Genomic DNA, 15,795 nt, shown 5'->3' with positions numbered 1-15,795 from the left:
AAGAGGAAGAGCTTCGGATTTATTGTGGTTAACTTTGTAACCAGATAGAGAACCGTATATGGAGAGTACTCGAAACAAATTGGGAAGAGATGTGAGTGGTTTTGTCAGTGTGATAAGTATGTCGTCCGCGAATAAGGAAGCGGTGTATTGAGAGTGTTTAACCTTGATTCCACTGATGTCAGGCTTGGCCCGTACACAAGCAGCAAGTGGTTCAATAATAAGGGCAAATATGAATGGTGACAGAGGGCACCCCTGTCTGGTCCCGTTGGTTATTGAAAAGGAGTCTGAAAGCACACCTCCTGCTGAAACAGTAGCCGACGGATTTCTGTAATTTCTGTAAGTTAAGGGCTTGAATAGCTTGTAAGAATTTTCCCTGAAACCCGAATTGACGCAGTGTTTGGAAAAGAAAAGGCCAGGAAACCCTGTCAAAGGCCTTCTCCGCGTCCAGAGCAAGCACCAGAGAAGGCATTTTGTGGGCGTTAATATAATAAACTAGAGCAATTGTGCGTCTAGTGTTAACACGCTTGCCTGGACAGGACAAAGCCCACCTGGTCGGGGTGGATTAATGACGGGAGGAGGGGGTTTAGTCTATTTGTGATTACCTTAGCGAAGAGTTTTAAATCAGTATTTAGTAGCGAAATGGGACGGTAATTAGACACTAGAAGGGGATCCTTATCAGGTTTCGGGATAACGGTTATGGTAGCTTTGGTCGTGTGCGGATGAAATTAGGAACCTTCTAGAATACAATTGAAAGCCACAGTTAAATGTGGTATCAGGGAGGTTTGGAAAGTTTTATAATAGGACATTGGTAGTCCATCGGGGCCGGGTGCCTTTGAAGATTTTTGTGTTTTGAGAGCTGAAACTATTTCTTCTGCAGAGATAGGGTTATTTAGAGCAGTAGATGTGGCGGAGTCAATTTGGGGAAGATTACAGAAAGCCAAATAGTTCGCAATTGAGGGGTCCGTGCTACCATCAGTGGTGGGGGGAGATTGTAGAGGTGTTTGTAGTAATTTTTAAATAGAGAATTGATAGTAATTGGATTATGATGGTTAGTACAACGATCGTCTTTTAATGCTAGAATGCCTGTTCTGGCTATCCAAGCTTTTAACCTATTGGCTAGTAGGGAGTCAGCTTTATTGCTTTTTTTCATAGAATTTTTGGTTAAACCAGCGTAGGGCTTGCTCAGTCTTTTCAGCGTTGAGGGTCGTCCTGTCAGATGTCAATTGGGCATATAAAGAATGGGAGGGTGTACATTTATGAGCGTTTCAAGGTGATGAATCTCTGCGGTTAGGGATGTTATTTGCGACCTGCATTCTTTATTTCTAAAGGAAGCGTAACTATGTCTGACAGCTTTATGCGTCTCCCACACCAAAGGGGTACAAGTAGGGTCATTGTTTAAAGAGAAATAGTCCTCGAGGGCAGATTTGACCTTTTCCTGAAATTTTGGGATGTTAAGTAGAGTTTCATTTAAACGCCACGGTGGACGTGAGGATAGGACATCAAAAAAATCAAGACGCGGTGACGATGGAGTGGTCCGACCAAGGGTTAGACACAATAGAGGCGTCGACAAGGTGTTTGGAAGCTGAAGTTCAACATAGAATAAGATCTATCCTTGAATAGGACTGGTGGGGTATCGAAAAGAAAGTGAAATCCCTAGACGAGGGGTTGAGAGCCCGCCATGTATCGAATAGACCTGCTTCGCACAGGTGTTTGTTTAGGCAGCGAGTTATGGGACAGTGTTGTACACTGGTAAGGGCAGGACCTTTATCAAGTTTGTGGTTAAGGATTGCATTGAAGTTTCCTCCTATAATGAGGCTGCCTATCCTATTTGTTTATTTTAGAAAAAACAGAGTTGAAAAATTACTGACTCGAGTTAGGTGCATATATATTAGCGATTGTGCACTCCAAATTACCCAATTTGCCCGTCAGGATAATATACCTCCCTTCTGAGTCTGTGTGTACCGTGTATAAGGAGAAAGCAATTTTACTATTGATCAGTATAGCCACTCCGTTATGTTCGGACTGGTTAGAAGAGTAATATGCGGTGGGGAATCTCTTGGTATGTAATGAGGGATGCATTTGCGCTTTCAAATTTGGTTTCCTGAATAAGGACTATCCCAGCCTTGAGGTTCTGGAATGGTTCGAAAAGCAATGAGCGCTTCTGAGGGGTATTTAAACCCTTGGCATTAAGGGAAGCAAAGGTCAGCGACATTTGAGTGGGGTGCAGTAATCAATGTAGATAGAAGTGTAGATAGAACCCAACTCGCTGAGGTACAGAAAAAAAAAAGAAATATATATATATATTTCTTTTTTTTTTTTTTTTGCCAATATACCAGGTCTATAAGCGACTGACGTAGGAAATGTGAATATAAAGTGCTACATAAAACATATTAATATAAAATACAATTTATTATGTATGACACCACTGATACAATCAATCACAAATTAATTAGGTTTAACTCATATGATGCCCTTTCTTTGAGAGGGGCTCAATAAGTGTAGCTGGTGAGGTTTTTCAAAGCGCACAGTGCCAATAAAACCTCATTATAAAAATTATACTTATTTAGTAAAAAATTCTTTAACTGCGATCCCCTTATATATTTTATTTATTACCAGTTATTTGTATAGCGCACACCTATTCTTCAGCGCTGTACAGGGAATATTTGGCCATTCACATCAGTCCCTGCCCCAGAAGAGCTTGCAATCTATATTCCCTATCACATGTACACATACATTAGGGTTAATTTTTTGTAGGGAGCCGTTTAACCTACCTATTTTTGGAATGTGGGAGGAAACCCATGCAAGCACAGGGAGAATATACAAACTCCACACAGTTAGAGGTGGTGGGAATTGAACCCACAACCTCAGTACTGTGAGACAGTAATTCTAACCATTGCACCGTCTGTGCTGCTATATGTAGATATAATGTGTATCTGTGTGTATGTTTACGTGTGTGTGTGTATATGTGTGTGTGTTTGTGTGTGTTTGTATACATATGTATGTGTGTGTGTGTATATATATATATATATATATATGTATGTAGAAAAAAGGGGGGGGGTAGCACTCACCAGACTTCTTAAAAACATTTCTTTATTTCATCTCAGTAAAAGTTTTACAGCATATCAAAATCCGACGTTTCGGTCCTGTGCATGGACCTTTGACAAAGGTCCATGCACAGGACCGAAACGTCGGATTTTGATATGCTGTAAAATTTTCACTGAGATGTAATAAAGAAATGTTTTTAAGAAGACTGGTGAGTGCTACCCCCCCCCCCCTTTTTTCTACTTTTGCATGAAGAGGATTATTGTGATCCCATATGGGTCTGTCACCCCAGCAATTTATTATTGAAGACGAGAGTGTGGACCTATTTGGAATATATATATATATATATATATATATATATATATGTGTGGGTGTGTATGGATGTATGTATATCCTTGAATAAAGATGTAGTAAACATCTGAAACGTTGGTGTTGCCAGATGATGTACTATGATTTCTTTCCAAGTCCATATTTTGTCTATTGAAGGGGTCTGCAGAGGGCTTTTGGAGGTGCACCCTGGCTCTATACCCAGGGCCAGTTCTAGACATTGTGGAGCTCAGGGCGAAAGTTTCTATTTGTGCCGACTAAAAAAAAAAAGGTAATTACAGCTTCCGGAAAGGGGGCGTGTCCTTGCGGAACACCCCCCATTCATCACACTTTGAGATGTGCCCAGCACTTACGGAGGTGTAAGGTGCTACAGGTGTATATGGATGTTGCCGAGCCTGCTTCCAGTACTTGCTCCCCCTTGACCGACACCTTAATGCCAGCAGCAGTTACACCCCCTCCCCTTACACCAGCAGCAGTTACACACTCCCTGCCCTACCAACACCCCATCACACTCCACTCCCATCACACTCCACTCCCTTACCAACATCCCAACAGCACAATTCCCCCTTTACCAACACCCCAGCACCAGCCTCCCCCCCCCCCCCCCCCCCAACACCCCAGCAGCACACTCCATAGACATAGACATTTCTAATCTGCTCTTGTTTGTCCTCATTAAAGGGGTATAAATATCAGATGCCATACAGGAGCCCCTATAGTCCTTGAAGTCCAATACATGGACGAAACACGTAGGATGCTCCTGCTCTCTACCCTTTCATGAACTTACCAATTTTTTTACAATCAGATAAGCAAGTTTTATCCTCCATTTTATTTTGAAATAATATATTCTTGTATATGTATGTTTGTTGTGAATTTTAGATATACTATCCTACTTGTATGAGGATAGTTCGTTGGTGTTGAATAAATATTGTTTCACATATTTTATATACTCCTGATTATTGTTTTTTGCACATATTTACAAGTTGGATATATATTGCTATGATTTTGTACATGCTAATGTATTGTGTTTACATATTGCACTTTTTTCGGATTAATTTGTACTAGATGTATACACTTGGCACTGTAGCCAGTTCACTGAGCACTTTCTAATATAAGGTTGATATTGGAGATATACATATATAAGTTCATATTAAAACGTGAGGCGCTCATTACCAGTACCAGTTCTAATAGTTTTTATATAGATGGATAGATATCTATCTCTATCTATGTATGTGTGTGTATATATATGTATATATATAATATATATAATGTGTGTGTGTGTGTGGCTTTCAGGAGTGACTTTAGTAAACTTTATTTTTACGTGTCAGTGTTTTCTATTGTACTGTTTTTCCATACTATATTTGTATTAATAGCAGGGGTGGTGCTGTACAGTAACATTCTACTGGGACCACTAAACTGGCATGTGCCAGGAAGAGCCATATCACTAATAGCGAGGGCCAGCTAGTCTCTTGGATATGGTATGTGAGAGGAAAGAAAGGTATGATGGTGGCTTCTGCTATGACAGGGGAACCCCATGCTTGTAGTCCCCCTGTTTTATTGGGAACCAACTTAAGGTGTGTTCAACTAGCAGATAGTGGAACGACAGTACGATTACAACATTGTAATCGTACAGTCGTTCCTCTTCCCCTGCAGTGCCTACACTGAACGATATGCCATTCAGTGTAGGCACCCTCCCTCATCCCTGAATATGGTCAATTTGTAGTTATCGGCAGATTGTCCAGCATGTTCAGGTGATGATTGATATTGGAAATGACCAGCGGGAGCGCGCATCGCTGGTCGTTTATGACCTTTTCATACACGATTAATGAGCGATTGTACGATAACTATATTGTTATCGTTCAATCGCTCATTTTAATCGGCAAGTGTATACCCGCCTTTAGTCTATCTAATGTAGGTTTGGTTACAGTGACACTCCGGCTGGTTGAAAAATATTTTATTACTAGCAAAGTTTCTTGCATTTGTTTCAATGGGGTTTTTACATTTTGGGCATCCCACTGAAATTTAATTGGTGAAGCTCCATTTGTTTTGTGAATTGTTACATCAGCAAACACTCCAGTGCATATCATCTATGAATGTAATGGATCATACCTCCCTCCACTTAGAATGTAAACACTCACGAGCGGGGCCCTCTTCCCTCACGTGCTGCTTCTTGCATTACTTTCATTTACAATGGCACCTAAAATTTGGTTACTGACACTCTGCTGCTTATTTAGGTGTTATGCAGCATTGTTTATAAATCATGTATTTGTCCTGCATTGTCTGTACTGTTAATAACTGTTGTCTTGTGTGCTCATTTGTTTCTGTACATTGTAAGGCGCTGCGGAACCCTTATGGCGCCATATAAATGATGATGATAATAATACCTATAGTCCCAGGATACTACATAATTTTCAGTGTACTACAGAAAGCTGTCTGGTGGTGGCACATTGTTATATTGTTATATTCTTTATAATGAGAGTTTCTTTGTGATCCATGTGAATGGCTTTTCTGATTCCACTGTGTATGTCTCATAGTTTGGAATGATTGCTGCACATACAGATGTGTCCACATACATCTATTCTCCGTGCGCTATAAGTCACGTCACACAACGCGGGAGCTCTGTGTGCCTTGGTAGCGCAGAGCGTCCTTTTGTGCGACTTTTTACCTTCAAATGTGTCTTGTTTGCACAGTGATGCGAGTAGCTATCACAAGCAGCTTCTGCTGAATAAAATGATATGCAGTATGCCTATGTTCTCTTTGTTTCTGCGGGTGTATCTGCAAGTGAAATGCTACGTTACAGTGTCAGGGGTTGTAACACTGTAACTGAACATTTCACATGCAGATACACTCGGAGACGCACAGACAACATAGGCATGTTGCGTATCATTTTATTCAGCAGAAGCTGCTTGTGATAGTCACACAGTGATGCGAATAGCTAAGACTCATTTTACGGTAAAAAGTTGCACAAAAAGACGCACAGTGCTACAGAGTCACGCCACGGCATGGCGCGATTAAAAGGGCTGTTTAGCGCGCAAGGCGGCTAGATGTATGAGGACACATCTGTATCTGCACCTTCCTGTTATCAGTGTTTTTAGTTTTGTCAAAGGATCTGACAATTTTTTTAACATTTTTATTTTTTATGGAGATGAATTATGATGATTCAAGCCGGCTGTTAAGCTACTACAACCTTTAGTCGAACATAGTTCTAGCTTTCAATAAGAACACATGGGAACTAACATGGGAATTCATAAGAAAACTAATCTAAAAATAAGCAAGTCTTATTTTGTAGTCGTCCACATTGCAATTTGGTTCTTGGCCATTTTCTCATGTGACTGAATGGATTATGGAATTTTACAGTCTAGATCAGCACCTTACCATAGGCCTACTTTGACTCGTGTTATCTAGGTTGACATTCAACTTTGAAATGACAAGAAAATGCTCTTTTATCTTTTATGGCAAGTGATTTTATTTTAATTAAATAGAAAAGTGGTTACTTGGCTCATTTGCTAATGGTGCATGGTGTAGGTCTGTTCATAATTGTTCTTGACTCATGACATACTGCAGTGACACATGACATTACTGCAAAACAATGCTGTCTTAGTTGTCATTGCCATTGAAAATTACTTTTGGTATGAAAAGATTTTCAGAAATGTGAACTCCTGCTATGAAACTACAACAGCATATGCACGAACAATTGCTTGATTAAGGTAGAATCAATCCTTTATCTCCCAGTACTGATTTTTTGGACAGTGCTGTTATGCTGGTGGCTCAGATCCTCAGTATGAATGGGTTTTGAAGTGATTGGGGTCAATCTCCTCTATTAGTTTTTTTTTATATGGAACACAAAATACAGAGACAGAATATTGTACACTGTGTTAGGGCATAAAATTCTTATACACACAGTAATTGCACTCCTCATTCTGCAATGACAAGAATGCTTTGTATAATATTGCACTGTTGTACATTGGTGGTGGTTACCACAACGAAGTGGAATGGGTCTGTGGGAAATCAATTTCCTAGTTCTCCAGTTGATATGGGTTATTGTGGTCAACTCTGATGCCCCAGAAGAGAAGAACAGACTAACAGTGGTGTCAATGGCACGGAATGGGTATGAAATACCCATTCCGATTCCCGATTCCCGTCAGCGGCAGCCTGACAGGAGCAGAGTGCGACGCAGTGGAAGCCCTCCACCCCCCTTGCAGTGCCCCCAGTAGTAGTAGTCCCCTTATAGTGCCCCCAGTAGTAGTAGTCCCCCCCCCCTTTGTAGTGCCCCCAGTAGTGCCAGACACCCCCCTCCCCCAGTAGACAAACGTAATATAAAAGACAAAATTAAAAAAAAACACTTACCTGAATCCCCGCTCCCGCCGCTGCCATCTGCTCCTCCGTCTGTCCTCCCGGGCCTGGTCGCTCTGCATTATGGGAGAGACGTCATATGATGTCATGACGCCTCTCCCATTACCCACTGCAGGAGCCGGAAGATGGAGCGGCTCCTGCAATGGGTCTGACAGACTCTCATTGGCTGCTGCTTACAACAAACACACAGCTACCGGAGCCGGCGGCTGTGTGTTTGTCACTTGTGTAGCGCTGACCGAACTCCGTCCGGTCAGCGCTACACACGCGGTGCAGTCTGTGTCAGTGACATAGACGGCCCGCATGACGCTGCGGCCCGGGGGGCACATGGCACCCTGCCCCCCGGCCCAGCCCGCCACTGGTCGCATGGGACCTGGTGCGCCAAGAACGGCTCTTTGAGCAACTGTATAATATTTAGTGAGCATGTTTGCTTTAGGTTTTCAGAATTATGTGTAAGAAGGTAGCAGGCATTTACTTTCATTTTTGTGTACTAAAGTCACCATTAACCAGATCTCAGTACGTTTCATTGCATAGGCAAAGCAGCAGATCAAATAATTAAACATCCTGTACGGCAAATGCACTGGGTGGGATTACTTTTTACATCCATGTGGTATTTTTTTACTTCCCTATGGGTTACAGTAGGTGTCAGCAATCTGAGTTTGCTAAAAAGGCATGTATAGTAACTGGAGTCTTTATCTCTTGTGTAATGTCTTGAATGGTTTTCCAGGGCTGACACATTGGTGCTTATTTACCCTGTTTTTTTTTATTTTTTTATATTTTGTATTTGATTGTAGTTTAGGAATTCTTTTGTTATTGTCAGACTATTTGTTTTTCAGTTAATATTGGCCTCTTACTCTTATGGTGCGTACACACTGGGCGATAAAGTGGACGACTGAACGATAACGATATCGTTATCGTTCAGTCGTCCACTTTATCGTCCATTTTTAAGCCCAAAAAGATGAACGATGACGACGACGCGCGTTCCCGCGGGTCGTTCGTCGTCATCGTTCATCGGGCTGACATGCAGGCCAACCTGACGATCTTGCCAGGTTGCTGCATGTCAGGGAATGGGGGAGAGAGCCCGGCGCTGAACGATATCGTTAATGATATCGTTCAGCGGCTGTGCTCAATGTCATAAACGACATTGAGCACAGCCTGCCGGGGACACACTAGACGATATCGCTCAGGGAGCATATCGTCTAGTGTGTATGCACCTTTATTGTTGGGACAGCAACTCTTGACTTGATTTTCTGGGAGTTGTAGTTCCATAGAGAGGGGGTATTGGCTGCATAAGTCATTGCTCTTTAATAATACTGTGTGTTTTGCATTTTAAAAACATTGTGCTTGTACAGTATTTGTGTCCTTTGCAACAGCTGACCTGCAGAATAACATCTGAGATGCAATGAGCTTTTTATAGCTGGAGCAAAGTGCTCAACAGGTGCAGCTAATGAGTAATCTACCACTCCTAAATTCTTGTCCCTTTATTTTTAAATGTGCTTTTTTGTCCGTCCCATGCTAATTGTGACATTTTTTCCTTCTGTCTGTGTAGGCTGACATTCTGTAAGGATCTTGCTAAACGGCCAAACCTAGATTCCAGGTGCAGTGTCCCAATCATTCAGTGCTCTATAGAAACAGAATGTCCCTCCTCTTTTTCCCCAGCTTCCTATGCCTGCACTGGCAGTAGTTTCTGGGTGGGTCAATGTCATTAGCTGTAGTTATTTTTAAAGTCCTAAGAGGTGAGGTTTGCCGTGCAAAGGGAGAAAGAGGGCGTTTGCTTGTAGGCCTGACATCAAAGTGTGTACTTTTCTGACAACAGCAGGTAAACTTTGCAGCGTCACTCAGCCACACAAGTTAGAGGCAGCCTACTGTTGTCTATGAAACATTATTACAATACACACTCCCTGCTAGCTGCATTTATCCTATCTCTTGTTTCTTGTGGACTTTGGAATTTTCGATAAGCTGTTTTGATTTTGAACTGCTCAGCTAAGCCATCATTTTTCCCACTTATCTTCACAGGATAATATCAATGTATTCTTGCGGGCGTGCGAGAAACTTGGATTGAAAGAAGCACAACTTTTTCATCCTGGTGATCTTCAGGATTTATCAAATCGTGTTACAGTCAAGTAAGTTGCATTACTATAGTCCTATTGCCTTGTTGCTAATAAATTGCAAGTGACAGTGATAAGTGAGTATTGACTGAATTCTAACTAGTTGATGAGGGAAGCTGCACACTGACAGATGTGGAGCATGTAAGCGTCCCTAATGCTGACTCTAATTGGTTACTACTGTCTGGTGTTCTAAAGTAGCACAGCTAGTCTGACTTGTATTTAACTCTTGCTATACATGTTCAGTCTTGGAAGCACAATACTGAAATGTAGACATGTCACTGTGCAGTACATGCTAATGTACCATTTAAAACTGGTGATGGTCGGCACTCACAAGTTATGATAAGAAATACTAATTTGACGCCTGGAAGCTAATGACCATATACTTCTATAAAGATGGCTGTCCATAAATGAGGAAGAGCAGTCATGTACGCTGGGATCTTATACATAGGCCACAAATTTAACAACATTGTGGTTGTATGAGTGTCCCGAATTGAAGGGATGGTATGGAAAGTGTGTCTTTCCGTACATACATTAGGGCTCCATGTGAAATGTGTGTGATCAAGCATTATGCTTATTCTCATGTGGAAATTCAGGAAATGATGGACAAGCAAGGAGCACGCTGTGATTTCTAAGGCATGTTGCAGTCTATAGCCCTTTAGAATGTGAGCTCTTACGAGCAGGGCCCTCTACTTTCTTGTGCTTCTCCTTACTTTATTTTCATCTACTCCTTACTCCCCACTAGGGCACCTTACACTTTGTTGTTTAGGATTTGCTATTTGTGTGTTATGGTCGCTAATGTAGCAATGTATATTATCCATGTCCTTGTCATGCACTGTACTGTAAGTCACTGGTCACTTATTTGTCTATGTACTGTGTAAGGCACTGCGGAACACTTGTGGCGCCATATATATAAATGATAATAATATAGCATCACCTTAATCCATGTATTGTGCTTCCTAGCTCATAGTTGTTGTTTTATGAATTGAAGAAGTTTACAAATACGTATGTGTAGGTAATGCTGAAAGAAGAGCTAAGATTCATACTGTAGCTGGTTCTATTTTGCTTTACTAGAAATACAAAGCCCAGTGTTTTTATAGTACTGTATGATTATAATACACAGGAATTATACATGTTTTGGCAAGTCGAATAATTAGTGTGTGTTCAATACATTGTTTATTCAGTTTCTGTAGATTGCAGAAATGTTTCCTTTACATATCTGTATGTAGACAATTAATTGAAATAACAGGGTGCAGTGCCTTTTCTATGCTAAAATCCCATTGCTTGGTCTCTGTTTGGAATTTACAGTGCACTGGCATATGGCTCATTTGATTCTTGTCCTGGATTTGGATTAAGGGTCATATGTATCAAAGCTTGATGTGAGATAAAATTGTGAAATATAGATCGCCAACCAATCGGCTCCAAACTATCATTTCGTAAACTCAGCCTGAAAAATGTACATTAGAAGCTGATTGGTTGGTGATATAGATATATATATATTCAAACATTGATACATATGTCCCTAAATGTGGAGCGGTTATGTGCTACTGTAACTTATGTAGAGTTTATTAACTGGCGAGTTTGAGATCTGCTTTATTGCATTCAATTTGTTTTAGGGCTCATTCACACAGACCTATACTATTTTTTTCTAAACACATTTATCATGGATGTTTGCCAAGAAATATGGCTCTTATAAGGATAATTGATCCATATGACAATCTCTACTGCCTGTCCACACCTAACCATAGCTTCACCAGCTGAAGATACCTTAGCAGGCCTTCAAACTAAGGACTTGTTTACACTTTTGCACTTTTTACAATTTATTTTAACACAATGAAAATTTAAGAACACAGCACAGTATATTATTTTTTTACGTGTGAGTAACCTTTTTCCCAAATGATAATGGTGGACGACCTATAAAGCTGGGTAAAAACTTTATTACGTTTTTATTGCTAATTGCTTATGGGGGTTTGAGCATTAGATTCACGACCATACATTTTTATACAACACTGTGCATTTTACAGTTGTACTGTTTAAAAATGTGTATGAAGAGGGTGCCATATGTGCAACAAATGCATGCCTCTAGGTTGACTATTTGAAGTTTTTGCGTGTTTAGTTTCCTATCGTGTTTCAGTGTAATGTTATTTGAATTAGTAAATGGAGTATTAGGCTTGTGTGCAGTTTGTTTTTATGTCTTTTTTTTTTTTTTTTAGATACTGCAGATGTTTTTGATAGTTTAGTCAGCGTATTTTTCCAAAGTTTATGACATTAGATCGGAATCATTACTGTGGCCAGTCATCTGGATAATTGGGTCTTTGCAGTTTCCCAGGATTGCTGGCTTTGCCTGATTTCTAATAACAGCAGTGCTAGATAAATATAGATCCGACGTGAGATATTTTTGAAGTGACACCAAAGGATTGTTTCAGTGACAGATTATACAGATGTCTATGTCCATCAGGAATATGCCTGCTCTGTTTTGTGTACTTGGTTTCATTTCCACTCTTCATTACGATATTTTTGATGATATATAAAGTACCCAAGGGGTGTTTGTGTGTGTGTGTATATGTATGTATATATATATATATATATATATATATATACTAAATTTTGCAGTGTATGTTGCCCTTAAACTATAGTGATCCCCAATAACCATCTTGTTGAAATTAGTAGGATAATTAGATCAGCAAATGTGATATGCAAATGACTGCAGTTGTCCTTTAACTGCCTATGGTATGTGGTTATTTTTCAATCTCAACAACACGCTTTACAGATAACAGAAGTGGGGGACTGATTGTCCAATTTGGTCACCTACCTGTATAACCAGGTTAAACAGATCATGTGTGGCTTTAGGTTAGGTATGAATCCATTCTTATTTTAGTGGACTATTTTTTAAGAGCTTATATCCCATGAAAAGGTGTTTGTTTTTTGTTTTTTTGCAGCATTTAGGGCTTCAGTCTATTTAAGAATGTCCTCCTGCTGCTGACGCCCATCACTGGCATTGGCCAACACCAGGGGCCTCTTGCAATACTTCCCCATGTACCGCAACATTACAAGTACTGCTACTGTCCTCTGATTGGTAATGCCATCTCTGGATGGCATTAGTTGGAGCTGCCTACATGAAAAAGTGAAACCATTAAAATTATGCTTTTTTGTGTAAAAATAAATAAATAAAATGTTAAAAAAAAATTTTTCTTTTTTCGGGTGGTGTGTGTCTGGAAATGGAAGACCAGGTAAGGGCTTCCAGTTTGCATGCAAAAGCCAGCTCATGCATGCGCTAACAGACCACCGACTGGCCTGATGAGTGGGACTACTACTCGAATCGTTACCGACCAGTGTAGCTGGCAGAGGGGATGAAGACTTCTCTGCTGCCGTGATGACTTTTAAATAATACATAGCTTCCATCCGTTCCACTGATGCGATGAGCATCTATAGAAAATCTTTTTTCCATGCTCACCAACGCTGTTAATCGTGGGTAATGGCCCTGATTAGCAGTGTAATTTGGGAGCTGCAGGGATAGAATTAGATCTGAATTCTTTTGAGAATATCAATAATGAAGTACATATAGACCATGCATCAGCAGAATAGTGGACCAAAGGTTCCAGAGATAAATAGCCTATTGAACTCCAGTATGCTATCTTGTGCAGTGGTTCTCAACTCTCCCCAATGGGTCATGTATTCAGGATTTTTGTCTGTGGAAGCAGGTGGTATAATTACTGACCCAGCAAAACAGATTACTCACATGAGCATGATTAAAAGAAATCCAAAAAACATAACCTGTTGGCGGTACTTGAGTACTGGAATTGAGCGCCACTGTACTAGTGAGCATCCCATGCAAAGGAGGAAAATTTATACCATTTTCAGACATATGCCTGGGACTTTTCCTGCTCAGACCTGGGTTTTTGCTTGAGACCCCCTTTCACACTACAACTGAGACCCTGGAAATTCCCGGGTCAACCCCTTTCTGACATAAGGTGGGTCTGCCCTGGTATTCTAACAGCCATGGCTGACAGGCTGCTCTTGTGTCACTCATACACACACGCAGTCACACACACTTTCTCCAGGGGACATAGTTATAATACCACTAGTCGGGATGCCGATGCTTAGAATGCTGGCGCCGGAATCCTGACACCTCTCAGAATCCTGGCGCCGGTGCGACGGCAAGCAGTGGGGTTTTTAGGTTTAGGCTGCGGAGGGGGGAGGGAGAGGGTTAGGATACCTACTGACAGGTGTCTATCATAACCTTCTCAGGATGCCGGCGTCAGGATTCTGACCGCCAGGTTCCCAAGCGCGGGCATCCCATACCCAACTTTTCCAGCCACTAGCCCTTACCACAACTGGCAGCGCCTGTCGCTAATGTGCACCGGCTGTTTCTATACACAGCGGCATGGACCAGCCACAGCTTTCCAATCTATAAGGTACTCTCTTCACCCCTTGTTGTTAGGGCTGTCAAAGCACTGACTTGTCTCCCCAGATCCTGCACTGTTAGTTTATTTGCTATTGCAGGAGGAGGCCCGTCCCGCTCCCTCCAGGCGGCCCCGAATGGCCAGAGTCTTCTAGGTGTGACGAGGGTGTAAGATCCCAGTTTGCATCATTCAGACTTAACCTGGGTTTTCTACACAGACAACTGTGATCCCGAGTTGTTGCCTTTCAGAATTAAGCGAGTCCCGGGTAGTTTGGCCAAGCCCCGGCAAAAACCCGGGATTCTCGATATGCCTGAAAGGGATATTAGTTACAGCAGAATATTTAATTGCTGGTTTTTGTATTTGGAATGCTGATGTAATCTACCCGATTGGACAGCTTTAAAATGTAAGGTTGGTGAAGGTTTAAATTACAAGTACCTTGCTGAGTTGGTTCTTGGTTTGTGGTGCAGCTTCTCATTGAGGGGGCTAGGAGAGGCCAAGTGGATAAGTTTTTGCTTAAAGCAACCAATTAACTTCTAGCTTTCATTTAACAAGTACATTCTATAAAATGAAGAGAAGAATTGAATTAGTTGCTATGGACATTTTCTCTACCTGTTCACTTTAGAATGTTTGATACATCTCCCCCGGAGGGTTTAACTGTGAAGACACGTACAGATAATGCTGTCAGTTTATGATCAGTTTAGTAGGTGAGTTATTAGTTCCCTTGATTCACAAATATTGTATTGCTGCTTAGAGTATTGTAAAGATGTGAATATATAAAGTATGTTTTGATTTTTCGTTATACTTTATATTTTAAAATTAAAATATTCTTTAAAAAATTATCTTGTCCAAATATTTCCCAGTGTGACCTTTTGTGGCCTGTTTTGTTGGGAGTATACTTTACTTAGGGTTGTGGGAACCCCTTCATCGTTTAGGTATTGGTGCTTTTGGGCAAGAGGAGTTCTTGTTGCAACCTTGGGTATGGATAATTGCTCTTGCCACCAAGTAAGTAACCTTCTATAAGCGAACACTGGCTGCCAAGCTGGTCCATAGCACGGTCTATGATGATATATATATTTTAAAGTAGGACTAATCTCCTACAGATAAAACAAATGACAGAGCTCGACAAAGTCATTCTTTCATGCATTTGGTGAGAAGGTTAATACACACCGGCTTCCATCCTGCAATCTCAGCGTTTGCTGGCTGGGAGAGGTTTATCGTCACTAGACAACATTCAATCATGTTTGAAAGTATCCATCCTGATTTGTGAAATGTAAAAGTGCACAAAAATAAAGGAATAAAGTCAGGTGTACAGTGGGAGTGTGTTTTATTTTTATTGTAAACAATATTCTGTGACCAGTAGTCGTATTCAAGCACTAGTGAGCCATGAGAGAAATGAGCATTCATTTCTCACCAATGCCAAAGTTTGGACAGCTCTGTTATAGTCAAATTCTCCTCCTTCCTCTGATCATTCCCTGTAGCAAAGAGCAGAGGGAACTTACGGTATTATATAACGCCAAGTTCCAGTTTTTTGGTAGAAAAATAACTTGAGCTTGTTGTTTAGCCCTAAACGT

General features: G+C 41.0%; 1 protein-coding gene across 8 annotated transcripts in view; it reads left to right on the top strand.

Moving 5' to 3' along the window:
- The window catches only part of LMO7 (LIM domain 7), a 163,528-nt gene that overhangs the window by 73,745 nt on the left and 73,988 nt on the right, over window positions 1–15,795 (top strand). For all 8 annotated transcript variants that reach the window (XM_088459274.1, XM_088459265.1, XM_088459288.1 and 5 more), the window contains exon 5: window positions 9,733–9,839. In XM_088459274.1, the coding sequence (XP_088315400.1) occupies window positions 9,733–9,839 (107 nt within the window). The remainder of the gene's footprint in view (window positions 1–9,732; window positions 9,840–15,795) is intronic.

The sequence above is a fragment of the Taudactylus pleione genome, unplaced genomic scaffold, assembly GCF_031769625.1.
Source record: "Taudactylus pleione unplaced genomic scaffold, aTauple2 ptg000041l, whole genome shotgun sequence".
NCBI lineage: Eukaryota > Metazoa > Chordata > Amphibia > Anura > Myobatrachidae > Taudactylus > Taudactylus pleione.
The sequence above is the reverse complement of the archived record's forward strand: the minus strand, read 5'-3'. Positions and strand labels throughout refer to the sequence as shown.